The following is a 15,186-nucleotide window of genomic DNA, read 5'->3' on the forward strand; positions in this document are numbered from 1 at the left end:
CACTTCATCATTTCGCACCCGATCCATACGCGTCACTCCACACATACTCCTCAGACACCTCATCTCCATTACATTCAAGCTTTTCCTGTCTGCTACACCCATATTCCATGTTTCAGCCCCATATAACGCAGTCGGTACCACAACACCCTCAAACAGCCTTCTCTTTACATCCATTCCAAGCGAACGACATTTAAACACTTTTTTCATTCCTCCCAGCACCTTTCCTACTTCATTTATTCTAAACTTCACTTCTGCATCTATTCTTCCATCCACAGCAACATGTGACCCTAGATATTTAAAACAATCTACCTCCTCAAGCAACTCACCATTCAAAACTATATTCATCCCCCTACCATTTATCAACCTCATACACTTCATCACTTTACTCTTATTCTCATTTACTTTCAATTTCCTCTTTTCACACACCCTTCCAAACTCCTCTACCAACTGTCTCAATCTCTCCTCTGAATCAGTCACCAGTGCAGTATCATCTGCAAACAGCAGCTGCTTCAGATTCCACTCTCCACCATCAACATTCACCAGACTCAGACCTCCACCTAAAACTCTTGCATTCACCTCCCTTACAACACCATCCATGTAAATATTAAACAACCAAGGCGACATCACACATCCCTGTCGCAGCCCCACTCTCACGGGAAACCAATCACTCACAGTATTTCCCACTCTTACACACGCTCTACTATTTACATAAAAACTTTTCACCCCTTTTAGTAACCTACCATCAAGTCCATACAATCTTAAAAGAGTCCACAAAGCCTCCCTATCAGTTCTATCATACGCTTTCTCTAAATCCATAAATGCCCAAAACACATCCTTGCCTTTCGCTAAATACTTTTCACACACTTGTCTCACAGCAAACACCTGATCAACGCATCCTCTCCCTCTCCTAAAGCCACACTGCTCATCACCAATCACTCCCTCTGTACCCTCTCTAACTCTCATAATTAACACTCTACCATACACCTTACCTACAACACTCAACAGACTTTTACCCCTAAAGCTAGTACATTCATACTTATCACCCTTGCCTTTATACAACGGGACTACACAAGCACTTGCCCAGTCAATTGGCACCATACCTTTCTCAAGGCACACATTCAACAATCTTACTAACCAGTCAACAATAGTCACTCCACCACCCTTCAGGCATTCCACAGCACACCCATCCATACCTGCAGCTTTCCCTGTTTTCATCTCCTTTACTGCCTTCTCCATTTCCTTCTTCGTGATCAAAGAATCATTCAACTCTCCCAACACATTTATTCCTTGCACCCTTCCATCCGCCACAATCTCAGCCACCCTTTCCTCCTCTACATTTAACAATCTTTCAAAATACTCTGCCCATCTCTTCCTTACTGCATCCATCTCAGTTAACATTCTTCCATCCTCTGCTTTTACTCGTTCTTCCTTCCCAGACTCTCCCTTTCGCACCCTTTTCACCTCCTTCCAAAACATTTTCTTATTCTGTTGAAAATTCTCTGTCAACTGCCTACCCCACCTCTCATCTGCTGCCACTTTAGCATCACGCACAGCCCTTCTCGCTCTATTCCTCTTTTCCTTATACCTTTCATATGACATCTCATCCTTCCTCTGCAGCCACACTTCATATGCACGTCTCTTCTCAGCCTCAGCCATACGTACTTTCTCACACCACCATTCACTTCCTTTTCTTACACCACCACCCACACATCTCACACCACACACCTCTTCTGCATGCCCCACCACAGCACTCTTAAACAACTGCCATTCCTCCTCCACGCTGCTATTTTCCCGATCTTTCACTGCGTTTCACTCATCTTTCAGTTTCTCCTGATACTCTATCTTTTTCTCTCTTTTATCCAACTCACTCACTTTCAAAACCTCCCTGCCACACCTAACTCTCCTAGCTCTCACCCATCTCTTACCTACTCTTAACTTTCCCTCCACCAGGTAGTGGTCAGACATACCTTCACCCTCCCCTCTCATAACTCTCACATCCAACAATCTTCCTATTACATTCCTAGACACAACCACATAGTCTATCAAAGCTCTATCAACAACCCTTCCACCCTCCTGTCTCACCCATGTATACTTATGAATATCTTTCTTCTCAAATCACGGAATTCATAAATCACGGCAGTGGTCCAGACCCAAATTGCCGCAATTTACGAGGATTGAGTGTATATACTGTATGGTATCATAGTGCATTCTTTGTTTCTGCCTCTGCCGTTTGATAACTTTTCTGCCATTTTTAGCAATGCCACAACTATATTTTTATAGACACCATTATACCTGATGCAGTCACTGAAACAAAACTCTGTCCATAGCCTGGTTGTGGAAGAGTGGGTAGTGGTGCGTCGTGGTTGGTTGGTTAAAGGCTTCTTGGATGCCCTTACCATGGGTGGACCTGGAGGAGCACCCCGGCCAATTGAACTGCAAGCACATGACCCCCAGCGCTATGTGGGTGACATGTTGGCATGGGTCCACCAGGCGCTGCCTTCAGAGCATGAGGCAGCACAGGCACTCTTTGCCAAGTGTTCAAATATTGGTAAGGTCTGCTCAAATTAAAATCTTTCTACTTCATTTATAGCCTTCCCTGTTGGGTGACATCTTCATTTTTTTTTGTATGGGATATATGCAGATAATTTTACTGAGCTTAGGAGAGACCCCTTGTAATGCATAATGCTGGTCATATAATTATTTCCATTAGCCCTTGCAGTATGATATAACTTTCGTATAATGTTCAGGTACCATCACCATCATCATCATCATCGTCATCATCATAAATCATTGTCGACGTCCACAGTCAACAGTCATCATCATCATAAATCGTTGTCGTCGTCCAAAATCATCAGTCATCATCATCATCATCATCATCATCATCATCAATCATCATTAATCATCAGCCATCATCAGTTATTATCAAGCATCAGTCATCAGTCATCATCAGCCATCAGTCATCATCAATCATCAGCTATTATCATCATCATCATTGTGGTTGTTGTCGTCAGCCATCAATCATCAGTCCTCAGTTCATCATCATCACCATCATCATCATCATCATCATCATCATCATCATCATCATCATCATCATCATCATCAGTCATCATTGTCATCGTCATCGTTATCGTCATCGTCATCAATCATCAGTCATCATCATCATCATCATCATCATCATCATCATCATCATCATTATCATCATCAATCACCCTTACATCTTTTTCTGAACCAAAGAATGAGATGAGGCAGGTCCAGAAACAAGAGGGAAACTTATTGTAACACGTTGTATGTTGCCTTTTTATGTCCTGCTCGTGCTGTTAAGCCACAGTAAATTACAAAGAGAATGCCCATTAAAATTCCATTGCTAACTATAAAGCCCATTGACTAATTTGGTCTGTAGTACCGGGTGTATGAAATAAATTGTAGCTACTGTAATGTTTTGGAACACATCCCAAATATTATAATTAGGACATATTTTATCACCAACATGCCCAGTTGAATGGACCATATTCTCATTCAGTAGGCATCCAAACCCTCTGAATCCAACACTGATGAGGAGCTAACAAGATGTGGTGGTGTATTGCACTGTGGGTGGAGCAGCTGCATTATCCACCCTGGAGCCAACCTGCCTCATATTTCTTACACCATGGGAAGGACCCTGGTCTGACCATGGTGAGGTGGTGTCAGCCACAAAGATGTGTTGGTTCCCTATATGGTGCATGTACTGTACTGTACCTGTAGCACGACCACAAAGAAGCAGTTACTTACTAGTGGTCGATGGGTCTGCTTGGCCAGACAAACTGGGTTTAAGCAACAACATACGCAGTAACAACAGTAGTGGCAGTAGCAGCACCAGTCAGAGTCCTGGGTTTATTTTACACATTTTTATTTTTTATCATCATAATCATCATCATCATCATCATCCAGACCTCCTTTCTCACTCTGGGATAGGGTGAGGAGTAGCAACATCCTGACAGCCCAAGGTTGCCCAATCCAATGGGTCATGCTTCCATTCACTCATTATTCAAGCCCCTGGAATCCTGCCTCTATCTGTTACGCCCAAAACATTCACCACATTCTGTAGCTTCGCTTTGGAGACCTCTCATAGTGAAGTAGTTAAGGACTGTAGTTTTCAGTTTGACTGCAGTAATATTTTTAAAGTCTGCAGAAAACTTTGCTTAGTGCAGACACTAGGGAAGGCGTGGGGTAGGCTTTGTTAGTGTGGCTTTGGGCCGGGATGAGATGGGGCTTGTCTGTCAGAGGGTATGGGGCATTGCAGTTCCCACGTTGCTACTTTTATCCAGTAGTGAGGGGCCAAAACCTGGGACTAGCATCCTAAGAGGCTGCCTCATTATTGGGTGTTTAACCCCTTAACTGCTACATTCCTTCTGAATGGACCTATCGACTGACTGCGGCATTCCTTTTAAAATCCACAATTCTGTTTCAAAAGTTGCACCCTGTATTCTGTCCCGAGTTTTTTGTGTATTTGTCCACTCATTGCTAGTTCATCGTTGTTTCCTGCTGAGTCTGCATGAACGCTAGCAAGCGTGAACAAGTACGAAGGAAAGTGACAACATGGTGCCCAGAGTGTCAGGTTGGCTTATGTCTGGGAGGCTGCTACTGTGACTTTCGCACATTCTTCAGCTTCTAGAAAAGTGACTCATAAAATGTAAATAAGTGAAAGAAACTAATTGTAATTGTAAGTGAATAGTGACTCATAAAATGTAAATAAGTGAAAGAAACTAATTGTAATTGTAAGTGAATGAAGTATTTGGAAAATGAAAGTGTCTGGTGTAATGTATATTTTGTTGAGTGTAGCATTATTTACTATTAATGATTAGTTTTTCACTGCTCAATATAACACTTTTATTTTAAAATGTCTGTAAAATAATGATACTGAAGTGCTAAGTGACACATACACCATAGTGCAAGCCTAAATGACGCGTATAGTGGTGTGTGGTGGTGAAGTGAAGGGTGGAGGGCAACGGTGGGAGCCATTGAGGATGGCGGAGAGCTACAGTGAAGCATAAAAACACCGAAAATGACGTTGCTTCCACTTATCTCTACGGCAAAGTAGGAGCATCTAGACATTCACTGAAGTGCTCATAGGTAAATAGAAGCTTTCTTGTGTGTTTTTTTTTTTTTTTTTTTTTTTTTTTTTTTTTGTGTATTAATATGAAAATTATTGAATAGAAAATGGAAAACTTGTGGGTGGATTGCCGCAACAGGGGCCTCACTTTCACCACCTTAGCAACAGTCAGACGAAGTTGCGTCCATGGTGCCACCTCTCCATGCCTTCCCTCGTGCTACACGGGCATCTGGTAACGCTCATGACTGGAATGTCACTCAACCACATTGCAGAACTTCTGCCTATCAGAATTCTTTCATTCCCCGAACTGCATCTCTCTGGAACTCGCTTCCCCAGAGTTGTTTTCCTCCAAATTTCAACCTACAACTGTTCAAGTCTAATTCTTACAGATATTTTATGAACAGAGGACACCAGTAATCTGGTGTATGGATTATTTTTTTTTTCTCCATTTGTTTTTCCTTCCTCCATTCTGTTATTTAAAAAAAAAAAAAAAAAAAAAAAAAGGCAGGGCAATCACAGTACCAAGGCACTTGGAGGATGTCCGTGTGGTTGCCCTGGTAGGATTCTTGGAGTTCACTGCCACAGCCACTGGTCCCAGCTGATGGGCTAAGGGTTCCAGATCATCTGCCTGAGCTTGGAGCTGTGCCTACGAGTGGGGCCTATGGTCCATCTCACCTTTTCGTATTGACAATGACCAAATCTAAACCAAATATAAAAGGCATAGCTGAGGAAACCAGATCACCAAAGGGGTTCTTTAACGTGGTAGACCTAGGAAGTGGATGGATGTCTGCTGCATACAGGAGGATAGGTTAAGAGAACTGGCAAGGATGATTGTTGGGAAGGACCGTAGGTATCAGTTATTCTACAAGAAAAGTGTTGATACATATGATAGGGTGGGCGTGCTTGTCTAAGAGAAATGGATGGAATATGTTTATGAGCATAGCGAGAATAAGTGAAGCAATTATAGGATTGATTTTATTGTTTTGAATACTCCTGATTACAGTAATATTGGCACATGTTCCACAGGTCAGCTTGGATGATGAAGAAAAAGCCAGATTCTTGGATAATTTGATATGTGTTGTTTGTGGTATGGGGGATGATGAGACTATAGTTTTGGGCGAGAATTTGAATGGGTATGTAGATGCAGCAGCTCAAAGATATGAAGGGGTACTTTGGGGATGCACATTAAGGTACTAGGAATGCGGAAGGTGAGAGGGTACTAGAGTTCGGAGCAGCGATGAACATGATTGTGTGCATCACAGTTTTTAGGAAAAGAGAGAGTAGACTGATTACATATGAGTCTGGGGGTAATAGTAGCCACACTGGCTATTTCCTGGAAAAAGGGGCTGATAGGCTGGTAAAGGATGTGAAAGTTATAGGATGTGAAGAGTGTATGCAGCATTACAAACTACAGCAAGACTTCACTATAATGGACTAATTGGGGCCCAAGCCATTCTGAAAAATGCAAAATTCCGATAAAAGCAACATCCGGACCTCCCCCTCCTAACCTGGACTTTTTCTTATATATCAGACATTAGTCCGGATCACGTGAACAGCTTTTAAACTGTTTTAACTATCACTGTGCTACTGTACTGTGTTATATCTTCACTACATTAATCAAGTGGTATAATTTATATACAGTACTCTGCACTAATAAACCTGTCTTTTATTTACCTTATTTTGGTGAACATGGTTGAAGTGGTTAGGTAGTCCGGACTACATCTGGATTTATTGGACTTTTTCCGATGGTTAGGAATTTAGTCCGCTAACTCCTCGAGTCCAATAAAAGCGAATTCTGGTCTACTGAAGTCCGTTATATCGAAGTTTTACTGCACTGATATGTGGCATGGTGTCAAAAAATCAGGAACTTTTAAGAAAAGGAAATATGCATCCAGGATGAAAATATGGAATTTGAAGAACGTGCAGCAAGGGATACCTTCTACTGTAAAATGAGATGAGTAATGTTGTGGCTGAACAGGGATCCACAGATAGAAATGTCAGTGAGCAATTCAAAGCTCTCAGGAATGATCTCTTGATAGTCACTGATTCAGTGTTTGTATGGGCAAGGGACCCACCAAGACATACAGTGACATAGTGGTGGGATAAGGGTATAGAATCCTCAGAAAAGAAGACTTTTCTGGGAATTGAAAAGGAGTGGTAATAGAGAGAAGTACTTGGCTGCTAAGTATAGGTCCAGAAAGGAGGTATACAGGACAAAGAGTGAGTCTCAGAGACTTTTACAGGATAGTCTGAATAGTGCTGAGTGGAGGAATTTTAGGTGGCAGTACAGATGAAGAGAGAAATTATGGATATCATAGGTGGGTAGTGTATGAAGAATGATGAAGAAAGGATAGTGGTGGATATTAAGAATAATAAGGATGCTTGGAGAGAACATTATAACCTGTTGCTGAATAAGAAGTTTGACTGGAACAGTGAAAGTTTGGAGTCAGTGGATCCAGCGTTTGGCCGTTGGTCTTTAGTTGACATTAATATCGAGAACAGGACAATTGGCAAGATACGGTTGAGGAAGTTAGCCAATGTGTCTGGGTTGACTGCTAAGATGCTGAAGGCTTCAGGAGATATAGGAGTGGGTTTAGTTACTGATCTGATAAAGTTGGTGTTGTATGCATGTGTTGTTCCAGATGACTGGAAGAGTGTGATTGTAAATGTGTACATTATCAGGGAAGGCTGATACCCTGGAAAGAAGAAATCATAGAGGCATAAAACTTTTGGACTACATATTAAAGATAATGGATAGATTCCTGGAAGGAAAAGGGTGAATATTGATAAGATGGAGTTTGGGTATATGCCAGGCAAAGGGACCATTGATGCAATATTCATATTTCAACAGCCTCAGAAAAAATATTGTCTGTATAGTAGACCCTCAGTTTATGCAGAACCTATTTGTACTAAGCACATTACGCACAGAAACATAAACGCAGACCCAGCCCAGTGAATGTGAGCAAAAAAACTAGTTAATATAAGAAAATCCTGAAAGTTGATCCCCATCCTCAACGACATTTGAAGGTCCTGCACTGCGACATCTCCCAACATGGCTGCCAAACATGACCTCTGTGCATGTGCATTCTGTGTATTCCTCCCTTTCCCTCTTCTCATTTTCTCCTCCAGCCAACATTGACCCATGGCATCTCCACTCACATTAAAACCCTGCACAACCCTGGTACCATGTAACAATCTCAGTGCCTGTTGATGTGTTATGGCTTCCCAGTCTTCTGCCATACATGCCAGAGGCATTAGTGAGAGGCTGTATCTTGTGCCTTTGCATCTTGAGAAAAGAGAATTTTTTGTTGACTCAAAACTAAGGAATGCATGGCCGACATTGCAAACACTTTAACATAAATAAGTCATCAGTGTGCACAGTGCAAAAGTGCCCAAAAAAGATCAAGCGAGCAGTCCGACTAGGAGATGATAATGACTTGGGAAGGCATTCCTTTGTGAGAAATGATGTATTAATGAAAACAGAAAGTGCTTTATAAATTTGTCTGAGCTCAAGGGAAGTGAATGTGGCAGTGGACAATAATGTCATTCATCAAAAGGCAGCTGGAATCTGTGGAAAAGTTGCTAAGTGATGCAGGTCGAAAATCCTACACCTATCTCTGCTAGCAAAGGCTGGTTTGCAAGATCCCCTGAGCACAAAGAACTGTCATGCGCAGGTGTTTGGCAAAGCAGGAGCTGTGGATATGGTCGCAGCCGAGGCTTTCCCTGCCTCCTTCAGGACAGTGGTTGTTGTTGTTGTTCCCTAGGCAGTCTGGCCAAACAGCCCTGAGTCCCTAAGGCCGAGACCATACTTTCCCACAGAGCTCTCAAGGAGTATACTGTATGTTGTGTTGTTGGTGCAAGTGATTGTCTGCAGTGCAGTCTTCCATAATGTGCTTAATAGTATGGGGTGCTTTGTTGCATCCTGAACAAGCATCAGCAACAGAGTCATCCAGCCTCATCTGATAACTCAAGAGGGCTGGATGATGCCCACATCTCAGCCTGGCCAGGTTGACCCTCTCCTCACGAGGGAGGTGGGATTCAAAAGGGTGGATATCAGGAGGGCGTGCATGTAGATGTGTGTTGTCTTTGAGTGACTGAATGGAGCGGCGAGTGATTTGAGTATGGGTGTGCTTCTGGAATTTGGTTTGAGGTTGCCAAGGGGGGGGAGAGATGACAGTATTTGTGTATGATATATTGTGCTGGGTGTTGTTTTGATGCTTCTTGGTGTGTGTGGATGTGCTGCCATGTAGTGTAGTGGATAGTGTGGGTTTGTGGAGGCTGCAGCAAGAGTTTTTGTGCCTTTCATGTGTCGATGACAGTGGTCACAAATTAGATCAGTATTTGGTATGAACAAAATTTGCCCCTCCCCCCCCTTTTTTTTTTTTTTTTTTAATCCACCACCCTGATAAAGGAGGAAAGCTTGGAGCACAGATACAAGCCTGCCAAAGAATGCCATTCCTTACTGTGTGCTTGTAATGTCACTGGCAAATGTAAGGTACTGTTAATCTTGTGGTGGTTCATAAGTTTGCATGGCTCAGGGCACTGCAGTATGAAAATGTGGAGTGGTTGGGTTTTTATTGGATGCATAATTCCAAGAGATGGAAGATACCCTCATGTCTACTGGATTGGTTCAACAAGATTTTTTTGTCCCTTCAGCTGAGAGACATTGTAGAGAGAAAATTATCTCTTTTTAAAGTGGTCTTGGATGTGGATAGTTGTCTGGGCCACCCACAATATCTCAGTGGTTGTCACCCAGTTGTTGACGTTGTTTTCCTGCCACCCAACACCACTAATGTTGTTCAACCTTTTGACCATGAGGTCATTCCAACCAGCACCTATGATGCTGTGAGAGAGGTGACTTTCTGGGGGACAGAGGTGGCAGCAGTGGCATCTGAGGACTGGGTAGGCCTTGAAATTAACCTACCAATACCTCCAGCAACAAATCATCAAGCAACAATGATACTGGGTAAAACAATTTTGGAAGGTGTTTAATATTAACTCGTGGATTGCGAGCCACAGCTCAGGCTGGGTAGCGTCGTGTTGCGAGCCACAGCTCAGGCTGTGCTGGACATGCATCACTGCTAACTACTCCACCTCTGTGCAAACTTACGCATGGTGTTATGCAAAGGCAGAGAGAAAGAGAGATTTTTTCCTTTTCACCAGATGATGCCCTGGATGTTTATCTTCAAGTTTGTAATAAACAAAAACATTTTTTTTTTTTTTTTTTTTTTCCCACTACTCCCCTACGTATACTAATGCATAGCACTGTGCAAAGACGAAACAAGAGAGATTATTTTTTTCCACCAGATGATGCCTTGGATGTTTATCTTCAAGTTTATAATAAACAAACTCTAAAAAAGAATTTTTTTCTTCATTTTTTGTGCACCACGGGGTGGGATAAAAAAAAGGTAATTGCGCAATTCAAGGGTTAAAGGTGCAGTTAAAAAGAAAAAAAATAGAGTCTTCCTGAGATGATGTGAGCAAGGAGGCTATTTAGCATTGGTGGGGGAAGCAGCTTGTGTTTACCACAGGGTCAGCAACGCTAATCATAAATGTGCCATGCCATTTGGCAGAGGTGGCCCAGCAAGTGCCAAGGGAGGGTTTTGTTGTCATCACTTTTTGATGAGAATGGTTCACATTATTGATGCTGCTCCTGAAATTATGATTGGCAGCCTTATTGAAGAGGTTGAGGAGGAGGAGTGCCTGGCACCTGAGGCCACACAGCAGGTGCCAGCAGCAGCTAAGCCACTCCGTGTTGAGGGATCCGCTCATCAGCAGATGAGCCAGGTGTTGGAAATCGTCAGTCGGCTCAAGGATGCCCCCATGATGATAGTGCACAAGATAGAAAAGTTGCAGTCCCTCCAGAGTGATATTGACTGCAGCTTATTGGAGCGGAGTGAACAGCTTGTGAAGAAAATTAATGAGTTGTCTCAAACCCTCATCATTGCTTACCTTGCCCCAGCCCCAGCCTCGGTACGTGCCGCACCGTTCCAGTCTCCCCAGCCTTGGATCACCACAGCGCCTGACTCCCCACAGCCTGCCAGTAAAGACGATTGGAAGACTGACCTTGAGGGGTTGCAGGCCTAGCCTCATCCATAGAGGGTTTTGAGGCACTACTCATTCCCCCTTCTCTAGCTCCTCGGCCTCAGATATCCCCTTCCCTGACACCCAAACATTGCTCTGTCCTCAAACATTGCTCTGTCCCCTATCATGTTAAGTGGTTACCACTTATTTAACACCTTTTACATTCTGATTAACCCTTTTTAATGGTCATTGGTGTTCCTAGAGGTTGTATATGTACCATAATGAATGTTGTTGATCAGGAGGAAGTAAAAATTTTTTAAGAGGGCCAGTGGGTTTCATTGGTGTTGTTTGTGTGTTTTGATTTGCATGGTACAATTCCTGGATACATTAGGTCAGAGGTGTCAAACTGGTGGCCCGCGGGCCACATGTGACCCTCAAAGAGGAAAAGAGTGGCCTGTCATGTCTTGTGAAAAAATGAGAAATAACAAAAAGAAAATCCCATAAAATTTGTTATATGATCAAGAGAGCAAGTATTGCAGCACTGTTTGGAATTATTTATTGATAATTTGATAAAAATATCATTTAAATAATATATTGATCAACAGATATGTCACAAAATGTTAATTTAAATTTTATCAATAACTTGAAGCAGAAGCCAATGCCACTGGAAGGGTTAAAAGGCGTACCAAACTTCTCCAAACGTTTGAATAGATGAGGCTTTGCTGTATTATATGTTATACAGTAGTTTACGTAGACTTGGCCCTCAGACGATCAAGAGAACTGAAGTGTGGCCCTTGGGAAGGATTGAGTTTGATATCACTGCATGAGGTGCAAAAAATGAGGGAGGAAGTGAGAAGTGTACTGTACTGCACTCTGTTTTCGTTGATTTGGAGGCCCTTGATAGAGTTCCTAGGGAGGAGGTGAAGTGAGCAATGAGAAAGGTATAATTTAGGGGTGGTTGGTTAGAGATGGTATGGCAGTGAACAAGAGTGTTTGCACCCAGGTGAGAGTGAATGAAGGTTTATGTGATGAGTTTTCTGTGAATGTCAGTATGCATCAGGGGTCAGTTTTAAGCCCTTTACTGCTTATCCTGGTGCTTGAAGTTCTCTCAGATGACTTTGGAACTGGACTTCCACGAGAGCTGTTGTATGCTGTTGACTTGATGTTGTTTGTGGAGAATGAGAGAGTGGCAGAGGAAATATTTAGGAAGTGAAGAGATGGAATGGGCTTCAAGGATTTGAGAGTTAGCATGGATAAAACAAAAGTGATGATATCTATGGCTGGTGATGGTACTGTCAGAGCAGAGGGAGTTTGGCCATGTGCAGTGGGTATGAAAAGTAGCTCCATCTTATGCAGTGTTTATGATGAGTGGGTGGATAAGAGATGTTGTGGCATTAAAAGTAGGCTAAATAATGCTGATTTTGTCTGTGCTGTGTGTAAGAGAGAGCATGCAGAGACAGAAGCAGGAGTGGATTGACCTTGATGTTTTTTTTTTTGTTTTTTTTTATTATTATTATTTTTTATTTCTTATGGGGAACATGATACATGCTGGAGATAGGGCTGTAGTTTGCATTGTGATTGAGGTAAGGAGTGGTTGGAAGAAGTTCAGGGAGCTGTAGCTTCTCTTGCCATTGAGAGGGCTTTCCCACCATGCTAAGGGGTTCTCATTTGCAGCATGTGTCAGAAGTGTAATGATGTTTGATAGTGAGACCTGGACTGTAAAATTGAGGATATTCATAGGCATATATGTACAGAGATAATAAAGTTTGGATGGATGTGTAGTGCATCCTTGAATGATGGGGCTGGGGGGGGGAGTTTAGAATTGCAAATGAAGAACTGAGAAGGATGGGACTTGAATGTATTAGTGTTGTGATGAGAAGGGATAGATTGAGATGATTTGGGCATGATGAGAGGATGGAGGATGACTACTGGGTGGGGAATGCGAGAGGTGTGAACGTTAAGGGCAGGGTTGCGAGAGACAGATTGAAAAAGACCTAGGACGAGGTCATTGAGTGTGATCTTACAGATAAGGGACTGAATTTAGAGGCTGTTAGAAGTTGAGCAGTATGAAGAGCCACATTAGGTGACCAAGGCCGACACATGCAAGCATTTTGAAACCTTTAGAAATGCAGGAATGATGTTTTGTTTTAACTAAATTTTTTATTCTTATTGATAATATTTTAATCTTGTAAATTTTGTTCAGAATGATCTCATATCCTTTAGTAACAATTTATATTTATCATTGCACATATTGCATATTACATATGTTCCAGTAACATTGGTGATGAAAAGCGATTATTGCTCTACACTTACATGTGTTACTCTACTCCAGGGTAGCCCTACACTGGGTGACAAGCCAAGTGATTTCCCATAAGCCAGGGAATCATTTAATATGCTGGGTGATAACCTTATAACTATCCAACTTGTGTTCTCACGTGTCAAGAAGTGGATTGTGTAGTTCCCCTCTCCTGAAAAGAACTAACTAAAAAGACAGACAAAATGCCTTGGACCAGGGCTGACCAACAGGTGACAACCAAGGACTGTACAAAGAACATGGTGCAGATTTCATTGTAGAATGTGAAGGGTGTGAATATTGAGGTGTAAGAGAGAGAGATTGTTCAGGTGCTTGAGGATGCAAGACTGAGATCAGATGCAGAGATGAGAGTGTGAGAGAGTGGGAGTATGGATTGGGTATATGTGTGGGAATAGGTGGGAATGAGAGGGCAAAAGAGGGTGTGTGCAAGAGATGGAAGGAGAATATAAGAGAGTATGGAGCAGTTGGTTCAAGGATTGTATGGGTAAGATTGAAATTAGGAATACAAGTGCGGGCAGTTGTATGTGTATATGCACCAACGGAAGTTCATACAAGCAGAGTCAAAGAAGAGTTCTGGGTAAATGTGGAAGCATGCATAGAAAAGTTTGAGAGAAGTGAGTGTTTTTGATCAGATTGAATGGAAAAGTAGGGAATGTGAAGGTGGATGGAGCAGTTGGTGAGTGGGGTGTGCCTGCAGAAGTGGATAAGAATGGTAGTGCTCTAGTGGACATTTGTGTGGGGAGGGGGTTGGTGATAGTCAATACCCTTTTTAGGCACAAAATGAACCACAAGTATACATGACGAGTGATGAGAAGGGTGGGTGGTAAACTGATTGAATGGAAGGCAATGATTGATTATGTGTGTGTGGATGAGAGAATGGGAAGTTATCAACTGGATGTGAGAGATACAGAGATTGGGGAAGTGGAATTTGGTGATGGTGAAAGTCAACATAAAAATGTGATGGATACATAGAAAGAGAGAAAGGCAGGAGGAAGGAGTCCATATCAGGAGAGAGAAAAAAAACGGCAGAATATAAGAGAAAAGTGAAGGAGCAGTTGGGTAAATATGATTGGGAGCAGATGGGGGAGGTGAAAAGTATGTGCAAGAAGTTCACAGAAGAAATCTGCATAGTATGTGAGGTGTGTGGGGAGAGGAGAAGACAAAAGGAGATGCAAGGAAGAGCGTGGTGGAATGAAGAGGTGAGATAAACTGTGGTGCATAAAAAGAAAGCTTACAGAAGTGGATGGAGAAAGCTGAGAGACGGAATAAAGAGTTCTATGTAGAGAAGAAGGGAGAGGTGGAAAGATTAGTGAGAGTAAGAAGAGAGTGGATGGGGAATTTGGAAGGAATTTGAAAGTAATGTGGGGGGATCGTAAAAAAATGTTCTGGAAGGAGGTAAAGAGAGTTAGACAGGGTGATAAAAAAGGTAGTAGGAGAGTGGAAGAAAAAAATGGTAAATTGCTAGTGGAGAAGAGAGAAAATGTGAGTAGATGGAGAGACTTCAAGGAATTGTGAAACACAGAGAATGAAGGTATTGCAAGTACAGTATATGTGGCTGGGGAATGGCTAGGTGAAGAAGCACATGAGAAGGGAGGAAGAGATCAGTAAGGTGGAAGCAGCGGAAGCAATGAAGAAAGTCAAAATGGAGAAAGCCCCAGGAATTGATGGAAAGTGTGGTAAAACGCTGAAGCATGGGGGAGAGATAGTAGTAGAATGGATATGTAAGATGTGCACATTGGCCTGGGAGGAAGGTAGAGTC

General features: G+C 42.4%; 1 protein-coding gene across 1 annotated transcript in view; it reads left to right on the plus strand.

Annotated features, from left to right (window-relative positions):
• The window catches only part of Cog6 (conserved oligomeric Golgi complex subunit 6), a 149,211-nt gene that overhangs the window by 64,734 nt on the left and 69,291 nt on the right, over positions 1-15,186 (plus strand). The window contains exon 6 of the mRNA XM_080264805.1: positions 2,328-2,548. Within this exon, the coding sequence (XP_080120931.1) occupies positions 2,328-2,548 (221 nt within the window). The remainder of the gene's footprint in view (positions 1-2,327; positions 2,549-15,186) is intronic.

The sequence above is a fragment of the Coenobita brevimanus genome, chromosome 14, assembly GCF_032717465.1.
Source record: "Coenobita brevimanus isolate Jiangsu-jjx chromosome 14, ASM3271746v2, whole genome shotgun sequence".
NCBI lineage: Eukaryota > Metazoa > Arthropoda > Malacostraca > Decapoda > Coenobitidae > Coenobita > Coenobita brevimanus.